This window comes from Mytilus galloprovincialis, chromosome 1, assembly GCF_965363235.1.
Source record: "Mytilus galloprovincialis chromosome 1, xbMytGall1.hap1.1, whole genome shotgun sequence".
In the NCBI taxonomy this organism is placed as follows: Eukaryota; Metazoa; Mollusca; class Bivalvia; order Mytilida; family Mytilidae; genus Mytilus; species Mytilus galloprovincialis.
In genome coordinates this window covers 3888908-3914509 of record NC_134838.1, presented here as the reverse complement: position 1 = coordinate 3914509, position 25602 = coordinate 3888908, and the positions used below count along the sequence as shown (strand labels likewise).

At 31.9% G+C, this 25602-nt stretch overlaps 2 protein-coding genes across 3 annotated transcripts in view; one reads left to right on the top strand and one right to left on the bottom strand.

Moving 5' to 3' along the window:
* LOC143063318 (inositol-pentakisphosphate 2-kinase-like) overlaps nt 1-25602 on the bottom strand; it is an 84976-nt gene that overhangs the window by 15543 nt on the left and 43831 nt on the right. For both annotated transcript variants that reach the window (XM_076235400.1, XM_076235391.1), the window contains exons 7-12: nt 22375-22433; nt 12806-12878; nt 11930-12030; nt 5936-6219; nt 4567-4699; nt 4165-4270 (exon numbers count right to left, since the gene is read on the bottom strand). In XM_076235400.1, the coding sequence (XP_076091515.1) occupies nt 4165-4270; nt 4567-4699; nt 5936-6219; nt 11930-12030; nt 12806-12878; nt 22375-22433 (756 nt within the window). The remainder of the gene's footprint in view (nt 1-4164; nt 4271-4566; nt 4700-5935; nt 6220-11929; nt 12031-12805; nt 12879-22374; nt 22434-25602) is intronic.
* On the top strand, nt 9635-11856 carry LOC143063332 (uncharacterized protein KIAA1958-like). The gene is made up of 3 exons (XM_076235429.1): nt 9635-10149; nt 10417-10638; nt 10908-11856. Exons 1-3 carry the CDS (start codon nt 10032-10034, stop codon nt 11042-11044), a joined length of 477 nt encoding a protein of 158 aa, XP_076091544.1. The 5' UTR covers nt 9635-10031; the 3' UTR covers nt 11045-11856.

Here is a 25602-nt window from a genome sequence, read left to right as displayed (position 1 = left end):
CCTTATCTTCTATCACAGTGTCTATACATGTTTATAACCCAGACCTACCATATCGACAGCATATTCCAGGGATTCCTTATCATCTATCACAGTGTCTATACATGTTTATAACCCACACCTACCATATCGACAGCATATTCCAGGGATTCCTTATCTTCTATCACAGTGTCTATACATGTTTATAACCCACACCTACCATATCAACAGCATATTCCAGGGATTCCTTATCTTCTATCACAGTGTCTATACATGTTTATAACCAAGACCTACCATATCAACAGCATATTCCAGGGATTCCTTATCTTCTATCACAGTGTCTATACATGTTTATAACCCAGACCTACCATATCTACAGCATATTCCAGGGATTCCTTATCTTCTATCACAGTGTGTATACATGTTTATAACCCAGACCTACCACATCGACAGCATATTCCAAGGATTCCTTATCTTCTATCACAGTGTCTATACATGTTTATAACCCAGACCTACCACATCGACAGCATATTCCAGGGATTCCTTATCTTCTATCACAGTGTCTATACATATTTATAACCTAGACCTACCATATCGACAGCATATTCCAGGGATTCCTTATCTTCTATCACAGTGTCTATACATGTTTATAACCCAGACCTGCCACATCGACAGCATATTCCAGGGATTCCTTATCTTCTATCACAGTGTCTATACATGTTTATAACCCAGACCTACCATATCAACAGCATATTCCAGGGATTCCTCATCTGCTATCACAGTGTCTATACATGTTTATAACCCAGACCTACCATATCAACAGCATATTCCAGGGATTCCTTATCTTCTATCACAGTGTCTATACATGTTTATAACCCAGACCTACAGAAACAGAATGGTCATTAAATATACCGGCAATATTTACAAAATCAAAACCTTTATTGACATACTTTAATTTACTGTTTTCAGCAAAGTCAGACTATAAATAAATGAAAAAACAATGATGCACTAACATGTTTATAACCCAGACCTACCATATCGACAGCATATTCCAGGGATTCCTTATCTTCTATCACAGTGTCTATACATGTTTATAACCAAGACCTACCATATCTACAGCATATTCCAGGAATTCCTTATCTTCTATCACAGTGTCTATACATGTTTATAACCCAGACCTACCATATCGACAGCATATTCCAGGGATTCCTTATCTTCTATCACAGTGTCTATACATGTTTATAACCCACACCTACCATATCGACAGCATATTCCAGGGATTCCTTATCATCTATCACAGTGTCTATACATGTTTATAACCAAGACCTACCATATCGACAGCATATTCCAGGGATTCCTTATCTTCTATCACAGTGTCTATACATGTTTATAACCCACACCTACCATATCGACAGCATATTCCAGGGACACCTTATCTTCTATCACAGTGTCTATACATGTTTATAACCCAGACCTACCATATCGACAGCATATTCCAGGGATTCCTTCTCATCTATCACAGTGTCTATACATGTTTATAACCCAGACCTACCATATCAACAGCATATTCCAGGGATTCCTTATCTTCTATCACAGTGTCTATACATGTTTATAACCCAGACCTACAGAAACAGAATGGTCGTTAAATATACCGGCAATATTTACACAAGAGTGCACACACAGAAATGTCTCGCCTTCTTTACAAATCATTGATATTATGTTGATACTCCTAAATCTAAAGCTTTATTACGACTGTCACATAGACTTAACATGAATCATGAAAATGAGGTCAAGGTCAGTTGAACCATATGCCAGGCAGACATGTACAGCTAGCAATGCTTCCATACAACAAATATAGTTGACCTATTGCTTATAGTTTAAGAAAATAGACCAAAACACAAAAACTTAACACTGAGCAATGAACCTTGAAAACCAGGTCAAGGTCAAATAAAACCTGCACGACTGACATATAGATCATAAAATATTTCCATACACAAAATATAGTAGACCTATGACATATAGTATTAGATAAAAAGACCAAAACTCAAAAACTTAACTTTGACCTCTGAACCATGAAAATGAGGTCAAGGTCAGATGACATCTGCCCGCTAGACATGTACACCTTACAATCATTCCATACAACAAATATAGTAAACCTATTGCATAAAGTATGAGAAAAACAGACCAAAACACAAAAACTTAACTATAACCACTGAACCATGAAAATGAGGTCAAGGTCAGATGACACCTGCCAGTTGGACATGTACACCTTACAGTCCTTCGATACACCGAATATACTAAACCTATTGCTTATAGTATCTGAGATATGGACTTGACCACCAAAACTTAACCTTGTTCACTGATCCATGAAATGAGGTTGAGGTCAAGTGAAAACTGTCTGACGGGCATGAGGACCTTGCAAGGTACGCACATACTAAATATAGTTATCCTATTACTTACAGTAAGAGAGAATTTAACATTGCAAAAAATCTGAACTTTTTTTTCAAGTGGTCACTGAACCATGAAAATGAGGTCAAGGACAATGGACATGTGACTGACGGAAACTTCGTAACATGAGGCATCTATATACAAAATATGAAGCATCCAGGTCTTCCACCTTCTAAAATATATAGCTTTTAAGAAGTGAGCTAACACCGCCGCCGCCGCCGCCGCCGCCGCCGTAGCCGCCGCCGCCGGATCACTATCCCTATGTCGAGCTTTCTGCAACAAAAGTTGCAGGCTCGACAAAAATCAAAACCTTTATTGACATACTTTAATTTACTGTTTTCAGCAAAGTCAGACTATGAATAAATGAAAAAACAATGATGCACTAACATGTTTATAACCCAGACCTACCATATCGACAGCATATTCCAGGGATTCCTTATCTTCTATCACAGTGTCTATACATGTTTATAACCCAGACCTACCATATCGACAGCATATTCCAGGGATTCCTTATCTTCTATCACAGTGTCTATACATATTTATAACCAAGACCTACCATATCAACAGCATATTCCAGGGATTCCTTATCATCTATCACAGTGTCTATACATGTTTATAACCAAGACCTACCATATTGACAGCATATTCCAGGGATTCCTTATCTTCTATCACAGTGTCTATACATGTTTATAACCCACACCTACCACATTGACAGCATATTCCAGGGATTCCTTATCATCTATCACAGTGTCTATACATGTTTATAACCAAGACCTACCATATCGACAGCATATTCCAGGGATTCCTTATCTTCTATCACAGTGTCTATACATGTTTATAACCCACACCTACCATATCGACAGCATATTCCAGGGACACCTTATCTTCTATCACAGTGTCTATACATGTTTATAACCCAGACCTACCATATCGACAGCATATTCCAGGGATTCCTTATCATCTATCACAGTGTCTATACATGTTTATAACCCAGACCTACCATATCAACAGCATATTCCAGGGATTCCTTATCTTCTATCACAGTGTCTATACATGTTTATAACCCAGACCTACCATATCGACAGCATATTCCAGGGATTCCTTATCTTCTATCACAGTGTCTATACATGTTTATAACCCACACCTACCATATCGACAGCATATTCCAGGGATTCCTTATCTTCTATCACAGTGTCTATACATGTTTATAACCCAGACCTACAATAGAGACAGCATATTCCAGGGATTCCTTATCATCTATCACAGTGTCTATACATGTTTATAATCTAAACCTACCATATTGACAGCATATTCCAGGGATTCCTTATCTTCTATCACAGTGTCTATACATGTTTATAACCCACACCTACCATATCGACAGCATATTCCAGGGATTCCTTATCTTCTATCACAGTGTCTATACATGTTTATAACCCACACCTACCATATCGACAGCATATTCCAGGGATTCCTTATCTTCTATCACAGTGTCTATACATGTTTATAACCCAGACCTACCATATCAACAGCATATTCCAGGAACACCTTATCTTCTATCACAGTGTCTATACATGTTTATAACCCAGACCTACCATATCAACAGCATATTCCAGGGATTCCTTATCTTCTATCACAGTGTCTATACATGTTTATAATCCAGACCTACCATATCAACAGCATATTCCAGGGATTCCTTATCTTCTATCACAGTGTCTATACATGTTTATAACCCAGACCTACCATATCGACAGCATATTCCAGGGATTCCTTATCTTCTATCACAGTGTCTATACATGGTCGTAGCCATGATTCTTCTTTAAAAGGTCCAAATAGACTCCATTTATCTCTGTTCGAAAAGAAAATATAATATTACTATTGTTATTACAAACTTTTACTGACTACAACAAGTACAATGTACCATATTGTTTTTTAGGCTGAGTAAAAACTGTTATTAAACAGGCAATATCATTTTTTATCATTTTTTCTTCATTTTGTGAAATAAAACCTTGAAAAATGAACAGCTTTACAGTATGAAACACAATAGTATATATAATGTTTTTCTGATCTCTGTTGAAAGTTAGTACATGTCATTTTGTAGGTAAATTCTACTCTGTACAATCAAGCAAATATGTCTTTTCTTACCCATCTTTTGGATGTTGTTTTAAATGTTCCTTGACCTTCAGAAACAAGGGGTATACACATTCTATATCTAATTTGTCTAAAGATTGTACAGCTAAAACTTGTCCTAATATACATGTATGTGGGAGGTTAAAATCTACAAGTAGAAAGTTAAAATTTAATCAAATCTACAAATAGGAAGGTTTAAATGCAATAAAATCTACTAATTTGAACGCTTGTATTAGCTAACAATAAACATGTTTCTACAAATATATCATTTTCTACAGATCAAGTTAACAGTTCTGAATATCTACTCTCTGAAATTAAATTCTGACACTAGTGCTTTTCTTTCAATGTGACAAGTACTAGTTCCCTGAAAACTACATTGATTTATTACCTAAATAACCATTCCCTTTCAGCTTAAACTAATAGTTGGATTGTAAGTGCAACCTACATGGGAATAAGGAATAGAAGACATGTAAATATAGATAGCAGGCCAGTTCCCACTTGGATTCCACTACATACTTTGTGCAATTTTTACCCCAATGTAGGATGCCACCAATGTCCTGTCTGTACAATGTGAGAAAGATGGGTCATCGAGAAGGAAACATGATCTGAAACTAACCATTACACACAAATAAAACAACTGTTTGAGTTTGTGTATAATGGAATAATAGACATGGGTTAAACCATATGCCCTGCAACTGAGTGTCACATGAAAGAAAATTAAAAAAATTCTATAAAGTGCACAATATAAATAGTCACTGTATAAAGACTTGAACAGTTGGAAAATGGGAGAAAAATTTAAATGGATGCAGTTACAATTTACCATTTTAATGCACAATTTGTTTGTATACAATCATTCTGTGAGTATTGCATGGCAATACATAGTCCACTACCGGTTAAAAATTCATTGTATTGGAACAAAATTCTAACATAATCTATAAACTGTTATAGTGTAAACTATATTACAAATATCAAGTCAATATTTTCAAGCATGACAAAAAAAGAGCAGAAAACTGATTATTTAAGTGAACTTTATAAGTCAAAGGACCATAACTCTACACAAAATCATCAGACCAGAACAAAATTCGAACTTCGTCTTTAACTAGTCATAATAAAACTATATACCAATTTTCAAATCAATATCTTCAAGAATGACGAAAAAGAAAGTGGAAAACTTATTATTTGAGTGAATTTCCAGACAGAAGGAGTGCAAACCTAGTCTCCTACGATTTTATCAGTAGGGGAATTATTAACTTCCTAAAAATCATTGAAAGTACAATCATAATCACTGGACCACAATCTAAGAATGAAAATTAGCCTTTTAAAATACAAAAGTGTCCATTACAGAAGTCTGCTGATTGTCGACACCCTTAACAAGCGTACTTACTTTCATCATCAAATAAATGATAAGAACTTTGTGAACACATTTGGCATGATTGGTGGGTATGCCCGTTTACAACTGGACTGTTTGAGGTTTGTGTGAGACCGTCGGGAGAATGAGGTTTCAATGAGTATTCTGTTTTATGACTACATAAGGGACCTTTGGTTTCAGTGGTGTCCAATCCATTTGATGGACCAGGGTCTGATTTGTTGTCAGATGAGTGGCCATTGGTCTGCACAGGAACATGTAACAATGCATCTAAAATCAGATCTAGGAATTCTGACAAAATTCTGAAAAACAAATGTAGTTTCCATTTATCTAAAGTAAAGAATAAAATCCCCCTCAATCATTGGTACATTTTCTCTAGACATAATTGTATACTAAGAATTCTGACAAAATTCTGAAAAATAAATGTATTTTCCATTAATCAAAAGTACAGAATTAATGCTCTCAAAGGCATTTGTACATTTTCCCAAGACATAATTGTATACTGGTTTAATAAGCTATGAGATCATAAAATAGGACACTCACTGAACAAATTTCCAACATAAAGCCGGCATAGTCTCTCAAATTACATTAAAAACATTATTCTTTGGCCTTTTACAGTTAAGTATATGGTATGGGTTTTGCTCTATGTTGAAGGTTCTACAGTGACATATAGTGGTTTTATCCTTGTCCTTTGGTCTTCCATGAATAAATAATTTAATTGTAATTAATCATATCAAATCACTGTATTCTTAACATTATATAACTTTTTGTGTACTATACATATGTGGATATCTATTTTTTTTTTTTTTTTTTTTTTTTTTTTTTTTTTTCTTTTTGGGCTGCTTGTTTGTTATCTATATCAACCACACTTGTAATAAAATGCATTAGTATTAAAAAAAACCAACATACTATAGATTCTTTATCTACGTATTCTTTAAGAACTTAAATAGTTCTCGTTTAACTTTTTTTTTTTTTTTTTATCTCATTGTTTGTATTGTATTATGAAAAAAATTATTGATGTTGTAATGTTTATGCCCTTTGGGGCCCATAATTGGAAATAAAAATATCTTATCTTATCTTATCTTATACCATGGTGCTAATCCCCTCCATTCTTATTTCATCTTATCTTGAAATGCATGAAATATTTGTCAATGGATTTCAACATTGAATAATTATTTGACTATCTTATTTGATTTAATGCTTTTTTCACAGACTAATATCAGATTTCTTCTGTTTTGATCCTGTTCTGAAGACATCCAAAAGAGAAGATATAATACAAGTCATGTTGAAATACTGACAAAATTATTAAACCGCTGACATTTCTTTAATTTGTTGTTGTTATATCTTGTTATTAAACCCCTGATATTGCTTTAATTTGTTTAATTCCACCTTATGTAATAATGCTGTATTTTGATTGGATGAGAACCATGGTATTTTTCACCAATTTCTATATATTGAGATTTTCTTTTCTCTACCAGGGTATTTGCCATTAGGGGATTCCATATGCCGGGGTATTTGCTAGCAAATGAATTGTCAACCGGTCACATAAAACTGGAATCCACTTGTATTACGCTTCACTGAAACTTATGAACAAAGTGTAGTAGTCAGCCGAGAACCAGCTTATTATCATAAAAAGGGAGATATATATATATAATATAACATCTACACACGCTTAAAAAACACGTGTCTCATGTCTATCTCTAGATTCACCTTCCGTGACAAGGTAACACTACGACTATTGAAGTTATATTTTTATATAGCGGATGTGGTCGAGTGGTCTAGAGCGCTGGACATGAGGCTAAGCGATTGGTGCTGTAGTGTATCAAAGGTGTGAGTTCGAATCCCGCTGAGGGACGGACAAAAATTTGTCAGTATAAAATCTAACTCTAACACTGTTTGGTGTAATTTTCAGACTTATATATATATATATATATATACAGTCAGTGACTGTACATAAAACTAGAGGGTCCAAGGACCCTGTGTCGCTCACCTGATATTTTTATTTACAATTGATGCATGATAAATGCAACTGTTGTACTGTCGTTTAGTTTCAGAGATATAATACTAAAAAGTGCATTTGAAACCTGTTTTATTTCAGCCATGTGGGCAGTTTGTTTAAATTTGACAGTTGTTTCAAGGGAGAATTTTGTAAAATTTATCTAACGAGAAATGCAAAGTAATGAGAAAGTTGTGAAGTTGTTTTGTTGTTGCGCAACCCCCTGCTCCCCCTTTGCCAAAAAAAACAAAAAGGTAATAAAAAATTATCCTATAAGGGCAATCTATCCTATTAATGATTTCTGCAAAATTCAGTTGATTGTGCAAGGGTTGTATAGCCAGCTGAGGTCGTTAAAAACTCTCTTTTGTTGTTGCAGATAGATCTTGACCTGATAAACAATTTTACCACATGTCAGATTTGCTCTAAATGCTTTGGTTTTTGAGTGATAAGCCAAAAACTGCATTTTACCCCTATGTTCTATTTTTAGCCATGGCGGCCATCTTGGTTGGTTGGGCGGGTCATCGGACACAATTTTTAAACTAGATACCCGAATGATGATTGTGGCCAAGTTTGGTTTAATTTGGCCCATTAGTTTCAGAGGAGAAGATTTTTGTAAAAGATAACTAAGATTTACGAAAAATGGTTAAAAATTGACTATAAAGGTCAATAACTCCTAAAGGGGTCAACAGACCATTTTGGTCATGTTGACTTATTTGTAGATCTTACTTTGCTGAACATTTTTGCTGTTTACAATTTATCTCTATCTATAATAATATTCAAGATAATAACCAAAAACAGCAAAATTTCCTTAAAATTACCAATTCAGGGGCAGCAACCTATCAACGGGTTGTCCGATTCATCTCAAAAATTCAGGGCAGATAGATCTTGACCTGATAAACAATTTTACCCCCATGTCAGATTTGCTCTAAATGCTTTGGTTTTTGAGTGATAAGCCAAAAACTGCATTTTACCCCTATGTTCTATTTTTAGCCATGGCAGCCATCTTGGTTAGTTGGCCAGGTCACCGGACACAATTTTTAAACTAGATACCCGAATGATGATTGTGGCCAAGTTTGGTTTAATTTGGTCCTGTGGTTTCAGAGGAGAAGATTTTTGTAAAAGATAACTAAGATTTACGAAAAATGGTTAAAAATTGACTATAAAAGGCAATAACTCCTAAAGGGGTCAACAGACAAAAAATTGGTAAAAATTGGCCCAGTAGTTTCAGAGGAGAAGATTTTTGTAAAAGCTAACGACGGACGACGCCGGACGCCGGACGCCAAGTGATGAGAAAAGCTCACTTGGCCCTTCGGGCCAGGTGAGCTAAAAATGATAAGTAATGATTATACGGTCAGTGCAAATTTGACTGTGCAAATAGCACAGCTGCAGTGTATACAAAAATTATACATTCAAGTCGAAATTTTATATGATACCTGATTATAATAAACTTTCTGAGGTAGAACATTCGGTGGAATTAAACAATTATATCATGCTTACAAGGGATATTTTTGGCAAATACCCCTTGTAAGCATGATATAATTGTTTATCATATACTTGTATCAAATAATACTCAAATTTTACAGTTCAATAACATTTAAAAAATTTAAAAGGCCATGAAAGGATTACAAGGTTTATTAACCAGATTCCTACAAATTTCCTCAGTGGGCTGATAAAGGCACCTTTATTAACTGCTTCCGGAATGTTATCGCATGCCTTTCCGTTATTGTCCATGGGGTTTATCACATGCAACTTCGTGTATTTCCGTATTTCCGGAAAGTTGTTTGTAAACATGGCAGACGACACGGACACTGCTGCTTTTGTTCAATCGTTGAAAAACGATAATACAGTTAGAAAAACTGCTAGTGACATGAGACTTTTCAACAAATGGTTGAGATGCAATAACGAGATGAGGTTAGCGGAAGAAATTCCCGTTACGGAACTTGATAAATGTTTGGCTCGTTTCTTCATGACAGTTAAAAAAGACGAAAAGTCAAACTATGAACCCTAATCTGTCAGGTCAATGCAGAGCAGCATTTCAAGATATCTAACAGAGAAATGTGCAATAAATATAATGGTTGACAAAGAATTTCACCACTCTAGGGTCACTCTAAAGATGTGATGTCTGCCAAACTGAAACAGCTTAAATCCATGGGAATGGGAGCCAAAAAAAGGAAAGCAGACCCCTTCACAGCTGAAGAAGTTAATTTACTATACGAAAAAGAGCTGCTTGGTGCAGGTAACAATTCTTTGCATAATCATTATTTTTGTTATTGATATTTTAAGTAGCTTTGTCTTGTTATTTGACTCTTTGTGACGTCACAATTTTCTCTAAAAAATGAACACATTGATATGATCATGATGTATTAAAAAAATGATTTGACAATAACTTGAATTATCTTCACCTGATTTTGTACAGTCGTAAGAATGTATATTATTTTAACCTCATTGTATACACAAGTCTAAATCAAATATTTTTACTCAAATTCCTTAAATTTATTTTCAGGAAATCCTCAATCTCTAGTAAGAACAGTATGGATGAATAACACTCTACATTTTGGTTTGCGCTCCCGGGAAGAGCACACAACTTTGAGATGGGGAGACATTCAAATGAAGGAAACTACTGATGGTCAGCAGTATCTAGAACATACTGAAAGGATAACCAAAACAAGAAATGGTGCTAACTCAGATACACGTGCCTTTCAAGCCAAGATGTTTGCTGACACAGGTAATGTTTCAGGAAAAGTTTTATCATTGTTTATAGGGGGACAAGATTCAAAATAATTATTTCATTTTTTAATTGAATTACAGAAAAAGTCAATTAAAAAGCGCAAAACATAGTATACATGTAGTGTAAATATGTATTAAACAAGATATCAAGATATTGCCATCACAAAATAACAGCCAGATATTACAAGTGTAGCTATATATATATTGTAAACGTGTATAATAATGACATTTTAGCAATCAATATTGAACTGGTTTATATTCTTTCAGGTAATCCTAGATGTCCTATACAGACATATGAACAGTTTCTTAGAAGAAGACCAGAAGATATGGTTGCAGATGATTGTCCCTTTTATTTGGAGTTTTCCAGGCAAATTAAGGATGACGGTGTCTGGTTTTCAAGATAAGTTTTAGGAAAGAACACTTTAAGTTCTTTTGTTAAAAAAATGTGTGAAGACGGTGGTATTCAGGGTAGAAAAACTAATCATAGTGACAGAAAAACTACTATCACTGCCTTGGTACATGAGGACATACCAGATACACGCATAATGCAGCTGAGTGGACATAAAAATGTTCAATCCATAAACTCCTATAGCTCAGCATCAATTGAACAACAGAAGGAAATGTCTAATATTTTGAGTAAAATTGGTACAGGGAAAATAACTTCGGATAAAAACCCAAGGCCTTTGGATGATAACAACAATGATATACCATCAGATGATGATGCAGAACTTTTGTCTGCTTCCCAGGAAGCCGAACTTTCTTTTGTATTGAAAGACATTTCAAATTTCGAATCTAATTCTAAACCAGTTTCAGCAACAACAACTACAAGAAATAGTACATGAAAATCACAAAGGAAAAGCAATGCATATGTTCGCAGGGGCAACTATTACAGGAAATGTGACAATTAATTTTTCCAACTAAGAACATTAATATCATGAATATACAAGTCATGTAAATGTTTTCATACATTTATGTCACCCTGATGCCTGTTATATCGTTTAATGACAACAATTAAAGTTCAAAAATTTGTATTTGGTTAATTATAAATTATCAAAAAAAACAAAATTTTAATGTTTTTTGTCTGTATTTCTTCTGTTGAAGTATATGATAAAAAGATAATTACATGTCATTTTTCATATCATACCCTTTATCGGCCCTCGGTCATGATATCATCCCTCGAGCCTGCGGCTCTTGGGCTGATATCATGACCTAGGGCCGATAAAGGGTATGATATGAAAAATGACATGTAATAATCTATACATAATATCTTGTTTTCTCCCTTTACTCACAACTGCTTTTTGATTCCATTTGTATTTTTATCACCAAAGAATTCCTTCAGAACTGCTCTCAGATCCTGCTTTACATTTTTACCATATACTTCATCACCATTCTAAAACAGAAAAGCTTACTTCTACACTCATCTTTACTTTATAAATTATGAAAAAAGAGAGATTTCAGACTATATCAATTAGCCAGTCTTCCTATTAGCCAATGATATCTTATTGGTTTATGCTAATCCCTGTATACAATTGTTCAGTCTCAACTATTTTTGCATACTTCCAAATTATTAATTTGTTTATATCACTTCCTAGTACAGGTTATTATTAGACACATTAAAATACCATTCTAGAATAACGAAATTAGAAGAAATTTAGATGTGAATGTAAAATAAAATTCAGGAAAAATCAACATTTTGACAGATTCAGTCGTTTTTTCGAATTTTCGAGAAAAATTTATCATTTATAAATTTAATTTCATTTAACATGTAAATATTTAAACATAATTCCATTAATTTTAGCTTCTCATTTAACTAACTCCACAATTCATTTACAGATATCCAATAAGTACCGGTACAAGGATATAAAATCTCTAGATATAACCAAGAGTTATCTCTCTTTGATCAGTTTAAAATAATGAAAAATTGTAAATAAAGTTAAGCATGAAACTTTTATCAATACATTTATATCTGTACACCTGCATTATTTCAAGGTGATATGGGAGGTCAATGCAATCATTAATTGATATCATATACAGTTTAGAAAATGACTCTCTATCAAATATACTAGTATGGCTTTATTCAATGTATTTGTTTTCTTTATCATTTCATTTTATAAAACATGCTCAATTATTTATTCAATTTTCATTCATAGAGTTATCTTTCTTACCATACACATTTTCAGATTATTCTGTGGAGTCTCACACATGGCATACAGGGCATGTTTCATTCTGTCTCTGTTTCTAAAATTAAAAAAAAATAAACCATTTGCTTTATTCATTGTGTTCATCTTTATTTATTATAAAATAATTTTAAATATATTTATTTAATCAAATTTGATGGTTAACTGGGACAAACATATAGTAACATATTCAACTGATTAAATTGTTTTGCAGTAAATGTACTTGGAATCAATTGTGTAATTGTTGTTTAGATAATTGATTTAAATGCTTTATAAAGGATAAAAGTTTGCCTTTAAGTGCTTACTTGGGTTGAAAAAGATCTTATATCTTTTCTTTATTCATCAGATTTAGTGTTAAGAGTTGAGAACTTGAGATTCAGATTTACACCATGTCATCCTTTCTAATCACCAGCTTTCAAAAGCTTAATAACTTTTTTATTGTATGATTCATCCTTTTTCCTATATTTAGTTGTATAAATTTTTAGCCACAACAGTAGCTGAAGGGTGTAATTTCCTTAAACAGTTTGACTTTCTAAATGTCAAACTATTACTTGTCTCATAGAATAGATTGATATTTGATGGATTAAAGTTCAAATGTAAAGATTGATGAATATTCATGATGAACATGTAATGTGGATATATCTTGTTTAATTACTAGACAAACATGAAAACATGCTGTATCAGATATTTAATGTGTTATAGCTAGCAAAGAAGGAAGTCTTCAGGAATACATATTAACTCAGACACGTATTCCCAGAGTTCTCATAAAAAAATGTGGTCATCTGGAAATTTTTGACCACCAAAAGTTTGCAAAGCACCTACACAATTTTGTACTTTGAAATAGAAATAATAGTGAGGACCAGCATATTTTCTTCAAGGATCACTAAGGGATAATATTTGAGAACTCAATATTCAGACTATATAGCTATAAGCCATTACTCTTGCTTTTAAATGTTTTTGCTAAGCATGGAAGCAGGAAAACCATTTTTAAAGTTCAGATCAGATCCAGAATCTCCCATACTCAAAGTTCGCATAAAATAATAATATAGTTATAGAATAATAGATCAGTGTTCATTTCTAAACAAAGGGCTTACTTATAATGCATATATAAAACTCCTTTATCGTGGTCTAACCATATAAATGACAGATGAATTATTTATAAATCAGGATGTTCTGTGGTTATAAAGACTGACAGAAACTGACCTACTGTATATTATAAATCGTAAAGGTGATGTAGGGTCAACCTTTTTCTTAGAAGGCTAATTAATGTTTATTAGTACAGGTGCCCCAAGGGCCAATGGTCAGTTATAACATTGATTTAATTACATGCTACATGGATGTCCCCTTACTTAATACTGAGATATATTAGGCCAATAGCACCACTAAATGTCAGAGACCTTACTTAATAAATAAATGATAGGTTAACCTTTGAACTTTTCAATCTGATAAGGAGAAAATAAATATGGTTCACGAAACTATATCCTGCAGACAGAACAATAGTTCATGCAAAAAAGGTTAATTCTAAGTCATGAAAAATTAATTCTTTCTAAATACAAAAAAGGCTGTTATTAAAAAATGGTTGGGGTTCTGACATGTGAAATAGATCTCTGACAATTAAATGATATGATTTGTATCACACAATACATTTATATCAATAGAAAAGGTTCCAGAAAATTTCAATGCCTTGTTATATCTATAACTTCTCCAGTCCAAAAGAATGTACAAAGTTGAGATGTTTAGTGTAGCCAATAATAACAGGCCTTTTGGTTAATTTTGTTATTGGGTGTTTGTCATGTAACGATGATGTTGACGTATATCGCAATCTCCTTTTATGATGTGTAAGATAAAAACAACCTTTGTGCAGACTAGGCTTTTATTTAAGCCTTACGATAAACATCCAGTTAAATTACTATTCAGTTTAAATTGCTCACGTCAAACAAATAAGGATATGTTCCTCGCAGGAAAACGTGAGCCAATAACAAATTCATTGCTCTCACCTTTAATCATTTGGTCTATTTAAAACAGGTAACACAGTACTGTGTAAAGACGCCTACGTAAACTACTTCAAGTACAAGATGTTATTGTTCAGCATACTCGGTCATTCGCCCTCGGTGTACAGATTACGTTAAATCTACATTTGGCAACATATGTTGATAAACGTCATAATAAATTGTACTGACCTAAAGTTAACTCTATGTTTGTGTATACATTTAATACTTTGCTTTCAAAATACAATTATATTTAATTAAAGTTTTATCGTTGTTCCATTTATGGACAAAAGGGTCATAGTTTGAATAACATAGAAAAATATTTACATCGCTGAGGAGGTAAAGTATATGAGAAATTTATCATTAATCTCTAGGATGTTGGTCAAATTAATCTGATACTCAAGTGTCAATATAGTTATCAATATATCGTGACTAGTAAACAAGACAGAATTAAACAAATCTCTACAAAAATTATACTTTTAAATATAAAGGGGGTATTAATTACATGAGTTAGGTGACATCTACATCTGTCAGAAGCTGTACAGCTGTTCTTTATGCTGATACAGTGTATAGTAATATTGATTCAGTAATACAAGGGTCAGCAAGTATCCTCAAGGTATGTAGGGGAATTACAGTAAAACTACAGCAGGCTTTCAATGATTTCACAACAGGTTAAAAAATTAAATGTTTTATAACATTATTTGGATTATGGTACAATTCACTTTATACACTAAACACTTTAATCATGTAAGTCAATGCAACAAGGTACTAAAGGGAATTTACAGGCAAAAGTTTGTGATCTTCAATGATATGAATTTAGAACTACATACACATGCAGTATATAAGGAAGAAAAAAATGAAGATTGTCTGAGATTCAACAATAAACTCTCTTTGTCTCTAAGTGCAGTTACCGGTAATCATGTCGTTATGAACTATAACAGGATCTGTTTATCAAAGCCTACTCAAACAGTTTTCCTGACTAAGTAGAGCTTTTAATAACTACTTGACTTATTTTTTAAATATAACTCGGAAATCCATCAACAACTCTTTAAATTTTTTGTAATTTGCTCTTTTTAGCAACAAAAAATATGACTGAGCAAATATATGAGTGGACTAGAAGTATTAAAATTCTCTATTTAGGTTTATTTTCGGTAATTAACAGATAAATAAGTGTTGAAAGTTTAGATAATTTTTTTAATTCTATATACAGACTCTGACTGAGACAAAACGGTATAAAACAAATTTTTTTTTTTAACTTGTTTGTGAATTAAAGAACCAATCCTGTACAACTCATTAAATGCTTCATTACATGACCCAAGTCAGGCTTACAAGTATTTTATCTCCATCAGTCAAAAATAACCGTTACAACAATGACTGATAACCTTTGTGTACTTGTAACTAAAGATAATTCTAGAAGACTGTTATTTTAAAAATACTTATGATGAAAAAATTCTATTCAAATTTTGGGAATAATAATGGATATAAATAGTCATCTGCTCAAGGACAATCTTTCTAAATATAAAACCTATGTAAAATGTCACAAAAAGAGCTATACTACTGTATGAAATAAAATCTTTTATGAACATTTCTTCTTGATAAAGTTTTAGGTTTTAATTGAGAATAATATTGTGGGAAACACATCAATGAAAAAGTATCAAAATAATGCAACAAACTAAAGAAAATATATTTGGAATATATAATATTATATATTTCACAATTAATCAAATATGCTGATTTACACATATGTATTGTATTTCCAAATATTTAGTATTTTTTTGTAAATACACTCATTGGTCGAAATTGATTCATTATTAGATCAGCAAAATATGTCTTGTAATGATGGTATAGGAAACAGGTCATGTAAAACACTTTAAAGTCTGATGTAATACAAATATACTATTGGAAATTGGTCGAGTAAAACAGTTTAAATGTCTGTTGACAAATTCTATTGATAGTTAAACAGACCCACCCTTACTTATTTTGACTACTAGGTACATCCAAATCATCTTCTTTATTGTTGGTTTTGTGCAAGAAAGCTTGTCAAAACACTGAAAGATTTGTCCAGTCAAGCTACCCAAGGAACAATAACTTAATTTTAGAATTTTTCTATTTCAATTGAATTTCATCATTTGTAGAAACCAAAAAAGAAATTCTGAGTTTAAAGTCTTGTTAAATACAAATAACTATATCTCTAATCATTTGATAGAAAAATGACAAAATATCAGGAGGTATACATATGAGTGATTTCATATTCAAAATTGTATTCTTTCAATCTGACATTTAATGAAACATCAAATCCATTGACATAAACAAAGGTCTAACCACAGTCCAATTCATCTATAGTTCTTCTGTATGAATATAACCAACTTAAACATGGTGTACTTCAGAAAATTGTACAATATGTCATTATACTATCTTGGCCATGAGTCAAAAACAACACTTATTCCTGAAGAGTTTTTGTGAAGTGACATGCACGTTAATAATAAACACTTGACATTATTATGAATCGTGTCCTTTGTCATGTATTACATGTCTGTTTATTTCAGTCTATTTCATACTAACAATAACCATAGATATATAGGTGGCTTTAGAACCTACACATTATCTTACTTTACTGTATATTCTATTGTAAGGAATGGCTGTCTGGCTTAAAGTCAAGATTAAAGTTTGTCACAGATTGCAGACTTCACAATATATTTCAAAATCTACAAGGATCAAACAAAAATTGTTACAGATTACAGACTTGGAAATATGTATTCCAACCTCTGCAAGGATCAACATATAAAGCTGCTGTGTAATTTCACAATGATTGATAAAACAAAGAAAGCTCTTAACATAAAATAACCAGGTGCTCCGCAGGGCGCAGCTTTATACGACCGCAGAGGTCGAACCCTGAACAGTTGGGGCAAGTATGGACAAAACATTCAAGCATGATACAGCTCTGAATTTGGATTGTGATCAAATTTTTGACATTACATGGTTTTTTTTTACACAAAACAAATGCCAAGATTTTACAAATCAATTAAAGATTTCTTCTTCAAACTTTTTAAATCTAAAATTAAATAGTTGACACAGCATAGGTTTCTGACACAGAATGAATGTGGTCTAATGAACTTAAAAGGTTTTTTTTGCCTTTGAGCAAATCACTATGCTGTTGAATATTAATCCTCTCAAAAAAATGTTTGAAGAAATTTTCTTTTTATTTATGAAATCTGAAATGAGAAAAATTTAACCCCCCCCCCTTTTTTTCACATCCCCGTTTCCCTTTTTCAAAACTGATATCAATTCAAATTTCTAATGGAGTTTGCAACAATAACTACTCATTTAAATACATCATAAAATATTAAGATGTAAAAAAACTGCTTGTTATCACTGAATGGTAAAGATTATTTAAATTTATCAGTTGGTAGTAAAAAGTGTATATACATTGTATATTGTATATAACAAAGATTTAAGTTGATTCTGGACAAAGAAAGATAACTCCAATTAAAAAAAATTCTTGCTATTGCACAAATAGGATATTTCTTGCTTACTATTCTGGACAAAGAAAGATAACTCTAATTAAAAAAAAATTTGCTATTTCACAATATTGTGCAATTAGATATTTCTTGCCATTGCACAATACTGTGCAATTGAAAAGACTTGCTATTGCACAATACTTAATATAATAATTTTAGATCCTGATTTGGACCAACTTGAAAACTGGGCCCATAATCAAAAATCTAAGTACATGTTTAGATTCAGCATATCAAAGAGGCCCAAGAATTCAATTTTTGTTAAAATCAAACTTAGTTTAATTTTGGACCCTTTGGACTTTAATGTAGAATTTGAAATTTGAAAACAGGACCAAAAATGAAGAATCTACATACACAGTTAGATTTGGCATATCAAAGAACCCCAAGGATTCAATTTTTGATGAAATCAAACAAAGTTTAATTTTGGACCCTTTGGACCTTAATGTAGACCAATTTGAAAACTGGACCAAAAAAACTTCAATAATCAAGAATCTAAGTACATTTTTAGATTCAACATATCAAAGAACCCAACCGATTCATTTTTTGTCAAAATCAAACTAAGTTTAATTTTGGACCCTTTGGACCTTAATGTAGACCAATTTGAAAACGGGACCAAAAGTTGAGAATCTACATATACAGTTAGATTCGGCATATCAAAGAACCCCAATTATTCAATTTTGATGAAATCAAACAAAGTTTAATTTTGGACCCTTTGGGTCCCTTTTTCCTAAACTGTTGGGACCAAAACTCCCAAAATCAATACCAACCTTCCTTTTATGGTCATAAGCCTTGTGTTTAAATTTCATAGATTTGTATTTACTTATACTAACATTATAGTGCGAAAACCAAGAAAAATGCTTATTTGGGTCCCTTTTTGGCCCCTAATTCCTAATCTGTTGGGTCCTAAACTCCCAAAATAAATACCAACCTTCCTTTTGTGGTCATAAACATTGTGTTTAAATTTCATAGATTTCCATTTACTTAACCTAAGGTTATTGTGCAAAAACCAAGAAAAATGCTTATTTGGGCCCTTTGTTGGCCCCTTATTCCTAAACTATTGAAACCAAAACTCCCAAAATCAATCCCAATCTTTCTTTTATGGTCATAAACCTTGTGTCAAAATTTCATAGATTTCTATTAACTTAAACTAAAGTTATGGTGTGAAAACCAAGAAAATGCTTATTTGGGCCCTTTTTGGCCCCTTATTCCTAAAATGTTGGGACCAAAACTCCCAAAATCAATACCAACCTTCCTTTTATGGTCATAAACCTTGTGTTAAAATTTCATAGATTTCTATTCACTTTTACTAAAGTTAGAGTGCGAAAACTAAAAGTATTCGGACGCCGGACGACGACGACGACGACGACGACGCAGACGCCAACGTGATAGCAATATACGACGAAAATTTTTTCAAAATTTGCGGTCGTATAAAAAGGAGATGTGAGTTAGACATCAACGTGACAGAAACCCAATGACTAAAACAAAATAATGCCTTGAGGGTTCAACATTAGACCTGTGTCAATACAATAATATGTCCTCTTTGGTCCAAAAAATGTTAATAATTTACTTAGAAACTACTCTTTATCTGTCTTTAATATCATAAATATCAAAATAAGTAAAACGTAGAAAAATCAACATATACCATCAAAAAACTTCTATCATTCTGCAAAACAATCTTTGATGACCTTTTTTAATTCAAGGGGAACATTCTTCTATTTTAGATCTTGTTATTTAATATCATTCTTATTTTGTTACTTTCAAACTGTCATTGATATCATTAACTTCCAAACTGTGATGTCAAGATCAGTAAACATGTCAAGCAATCAGAAATAACCTTCAGTAAGTTTGTAAAGATCAGAAATAACCCCAAGTAAGTATGTATGTAAAGATCATCATATTGATTTGATTATTTTTTATAACATTCAAGCTGTTATTTCAGAACAATGACGCATGTATCGAATAAATCTGTTTAGAAAGCACATTTATACACACGTCTCTTTATAAGGTGTAAATGAGTTTTCTCACTTTTCGCACCTTCAAAGGAAATATCAATTTCATAATCTCTCCATGTTTAACAGAATACCAATATGTCTGAATAGGATCCCAATAGGTGTAATAATATTATTTATTTAATTCCTTTTTTTCATTTAACTTTTTTTCTTGTAATCTTATCGTGAATAAGCTGCCAACAAACAAACAAAATTATAGAATTACAAATAATCAAAGCCATTAACAGTCACAACAACTGAATAATCTGCTGCAAAATTAACATTACATAGAGTTAATGAAATTAAACAGTACTTTTTCTGTTTTAATCCTAAAATGTATATGAAATGTTAGTTACCAAGAAAATGTGTTTAATAAAGCAATGACAACCAAATGAAAACCAAAAATAACTATAAACTGTGCACCATGTACATTGATGTAATATTCTAACTGCCTTTATTATTTAGAGGTTGAAATAGTTTTTGTTTCTTACATTTATTGCTGTAAGAAATCAAATGTATATATACCTCTTTTTGAAAACAGTTTTTTTTTTTATTAAACTAATCAGATTTAATAAAAAAAATTGATAAAATAAATGAGCAAAAAAAATTTTAATTAAATTTTCAGCAACAAAGAATACCAAAAATACAGAAAAATCCCCAACAACTCTCTTGTTTTGTTACTATATTTAAAGTATCATTTTCCCAGATTTACAAACAGCTGACTCAAACAGTTCAAGGTCATTTAAATCAACTGAACAAAGAGAGGTTACCAAAGGAGAAAAATATTTCTGTATTTCTTTAATTTTTGATTATTTCATATACTATTTTAAATTGGCATTATGAATGGCACCTTCTAATTTTTGTTATCATAGAGCAGAAATCACAATGAATTTACAAAATATAGAGAACATATTTTTTTTTTATCTCTATTAGTAATGAAAGGTAGCTGCAATTTTGGTTGGGAGATGTTTCATTTTTTCCAAAATATTATAAAACTGCTTCTTTTGCCTTTCTGTGTGCTATTGACTTTTATTACATTACTTCTGAAACCTAAAACCTCTGATTTGTCCTATTTCAAAAAGCCTGGTTTGAGTCATCTCTTAATAAATCTTATATACTAAGCTTAAATATACAAACAATGTACTCTATGTTTAGGATAAAAATAGATTGGATGGTTCATGAATAAAGCTTTATTAAAATTTTCATTATTTAGCAGAAAATATACATGCATGATAAGCAAATAAGACTGGTGTACTCTGCTCAGAGTGAAAGTACAAAATATCAAAGTTTTTATCCTATCTTTATTCAGAGATTAAACTGTCAATCCATTTGTAAAAACACTGACAAATGCACTATTAACTGTTGTCACAGAATAAATTTAGATTGAACCTAAGAATAATATTCAAAGTTTAATCAATATCAACTTTTAATATTTAATGGGTCATCTTATTTTGTGATGTTTTCCATTTACAATTATCATAGTCCTTGATGTTTCCCTGTATTGTGCCTCAATTACAAAGGTATTCTAACAGTACTTTTGTATACAAACATTGGACTGGGAGAACAGGTTTTATATTACATTCTTATGGTCTTACTGGATATGACCCAGATCTGCACTTTGACAAAGGAACATAAGAAATATTGGCTCTTATGAAAATCTATGATTAATGTGTTTGTAACCTTTAGGATTAAAAACACACACAAAGAAATCTCAACTGGTGAATGCATTGAATCTAGGTCTTTATTTACTACCCACTGTCTGCACAGAGTGAACTAGTTTTTTAATTAAATGCAAAAATGCATCTTGATGCACACATCTGCAACAAATTTTGCTTGATATTAAAAATAACATACATCATAATTTGAAACAGAACCTTTTTATTCTGCTTCATAAAAGTGTAATGTTAAGATTTTTGATTACTTGAGGAAGTTTTATAGTGTGATGTCAATATAATGCCCTAGAGTTCTGATCTAATTTGATCCTATTATTTACACTGATCATTATCACAAGACAATAATGACATTTTATTGCCCTAGCCATTGGCCAAAGTCTGCTGTCCACTCACCCAGAATACAGATCAATCGGACAGTAATGACTGGTCTTTGTCCATCTTCCCTCTTTTGCCTGCAATAGAAAATAATAACTATAGAGATAAAAACATCTGCCAGCCATAAAGATGTGACATTTTCATTAGAGAAACCATGCAAGTTTTGTAAACCATAAAGAACAATAATGCATTGCATTTTTACCACAAGACATTTTGATGAAATTTTCATGTCTAAATGGCAATAACATTTGTGTGGTTTTTCTATTTTGACAGATAAAACAGGTTCCTATGTTGTCTATTTATAATCTACATGTTACTACTATCTAGATATATATTGTATATATCAAATAAAGAACTTAGAATACTATGAATATAAATCCTTATTAACAAATTTTCTATGTTATCTAAATCAAACAAATAAGTGTTTTCCCCCTTATATATTGCACCCTTCAGAAGAAATAGACATTACAATTCAATTTTTTAGTGTAAATGTATTGTAAACAGAAACTTAAGATAATTTATAGCTGAGGATAATATTTTTGTTGTGGAGGCCGAGGAGTGCAAGATTTGCTTTCAAATATCTAACAAGCAAAATAAGATTAAACAATGGCAACAGTAATATTTCTACTATCATAAATACGTCATTGTTATCGTTTGGTAGTCTGAAGTTTCTTGATGCTTTCAAAATTTGTTTGGCTTGAAAATGGAAAGGGGGTTAGGGGGGAAAATGTAGAATTCCACTTAGCTTTCAACAACTGTGACTTTGATATCCAATTATATTGAGTTCTGGACCTTATTTCAAGAAGCCTCTCGGAGACAACTTGTAACCGATAGCTCATTGAAAATTTTCAATGAACTTAATTTCTATGTAATCATTGAGTTGCACGTTTGACCTTATAAATAAGCTACCCTATGGTAACACAATAACCCAGTATTAAAACTGTACATAATTTATAACATTAGCATATCAAATATGATATTCATGTTGTTATCTGTCAGCAATCTTTCATATTTTGATATGGACATGTGACAGTGGTAACATGTGTTGAGAATGTCAACAAAGAAAATATGAAATCAGGCTGCATTGATTTACTCTGAATGAAAATCATTATCCATACTTTCCCTCCATTACTGGGTCTTTTCACAAGAAGTGTGTGCAAATTTGAAATATTATTCTTTGTGGGAAAATAAATAAATGTGGAAGTCAGCGCAGACTTTGTCCAAACATCTGCCAAATGAGACATTTAATATTTTCACCGTACGCATGGCATTATGCTGGTATGAATAAAGGATTGACAGTCCAATAATTAACGATAAAAAGAAGAAATTTCATACAATTACAGATCAAAAGAGCTTTTTTCAATTATTCTGGAAATTAAAGCTAAACTTTAATCTTCTATTTACAACAACAAACACGAAGAGACCTAATACGAGATTTGGTCTGTTACTCAAGGCAGTGTACCATTAGCAAAGATATTTGGTCATTTCCCCTACATACATCTACATACTAACTGTGTTTACCCTCTTTAAATAAAGAATTTATTATTATTATTATTATTATTATTATTATCTAACATAATAAAGGCCATTTTCAAAAAGTGTTTCCCCTTTATTTGAATTCTGAGTTCCACACCCCATGTATGTACTGGTACTGAGAGGTTCTAACAGTAGTATGACCTACTTCTTAACAAATGATCGATTATAATAAATGCCTCAAGAAAACTAAAAACTGCAATTTTGACAGATTTTGGAAATCAATAAAATGTAATAACTGCGAATCCAAGGTTATGTTGAATGTACAGAAATATACTTTCATTAAAATACAAATCAGCTGATTTTTGTTAGACATTCTTCAATGCAAAAATGTTACTTTTACATGTTAAATTTTCAATTTTGTATAAAATTGTGTTTAATGCTGAATAACATTTATGTTTTATGGACTGTTGTGACTGATATAGAGACTTTAAAGTTCCAATTCTAGTGGGATTTGGTATCTTCTATATATTATAACTGTAGTATGTTTTGATTCTAGGAACGAAATTTCAAGGGAAATCGGTCCAATCTCTTTCTAAGTTAAACAAACTGAGGGGTTCACGCAATAAAAATTCAGGAAAAATCTTGATCCAGGATGTAATATATGATTGATTAAGACAATAAATCGGATATAATTGTACTTTAGATTAACCAATATAACTGTTATCTATATGTCTTCCTTATCTATTATGATTAATGTATGTCATAATCACTCTTACTTAATCGCCAACTTACAATTCATTCTTTATTTTGTTTGCCAGATTTTATTTAATGCACTTTTGATTTAAGATTTTTGTGATTCTGCATTAAAGATAAATCTGACAAATATTATTCATGTAGGCTCTTACAATTAAACTTTGTTTCTATAACAAAGTGTCTATAAAGTTGGAGCTGAGTCTCAGGTTGAAGTGCCAAAGCTATACATTGTAATTTGCAATATTTTTTCCCAGTTATCAGAATCTTAACCACAGTGTATATTTTTAAATATTAAACAAGGAAAATAAACAAATCTATATTACAGGATAACATACAATTCCAGGCCTTGGTATTAAAAACAAATCATACTTATATTTCGCTTATTTTTTTTTTTAATAATCTGTGTCAAATGTTATAACAATACATTTCTCACTGAAGCAAAGCCCTAATCTTTAGACCAATTATTTCAATAAAGACTTGAGCTTGAGTCAAACTAACTGTTTTCATACTGTCAACAAAAGACAAATGGGGGACAGGTGACAGGACAATGGTCACATGGTATCATGACAGGTAAATCATACCCGTTAGGCCTTGTTGTCAATTTCTACCTGAGTGACCAAAGATAACTGTAAACCCTGGACAAAGACAGATTGAGAACTGGAGATAAAACCAGCAGATGGCTATCAGAACCTCACAAAGGACTAGCCGCCTAGACACGTCCACTTATGTTTATATTAAAATGGAATTCCTTTTGTGAACTAAATCTATGATTATCTTGAGTGTGAATAATAAAATTAATTGTGTAAACTTCATGTGAATGTTATGTGGTGTAACTTTATGTTTATACAAAGAATGAAACGAGATAAAATAAAACTATGTTTATTAACTCTACCCCAAATTTGCTATATCCAAATGTATAGTTTTGAATTATCTACAAGAAGGCTTGTATTTAAACATTGACTAAAATGAAGCATATACATTTCAATCAAAGTTATCAGTGAAATTTACTGATCACTT

Bases quoted from the DNA above. Each gene is read 5' to 3' on its own strand.
- LOC143063332 (XM_076235429.1), top strand. From the start codon at position 10,032: ATGTCTGCCAAACTGAAACAGCTTAAATCCATGGGAATGGGAGCCAAA. The intron at 10,150-10,416 runs GTAACAATTCTT...ATTTATTTTCAG, and splicing joins AAAAGAGCTGCTTGGTGCAG to GAAATCCTCAATCTCTAGTA. The intron at 10,639-10,907 runs GTAATGTTTCAG...ATATTCTTTCAG, and splicing joins CAAGATGTTTGCTGACACAG to GTAATCCTAGATGTCCTATA.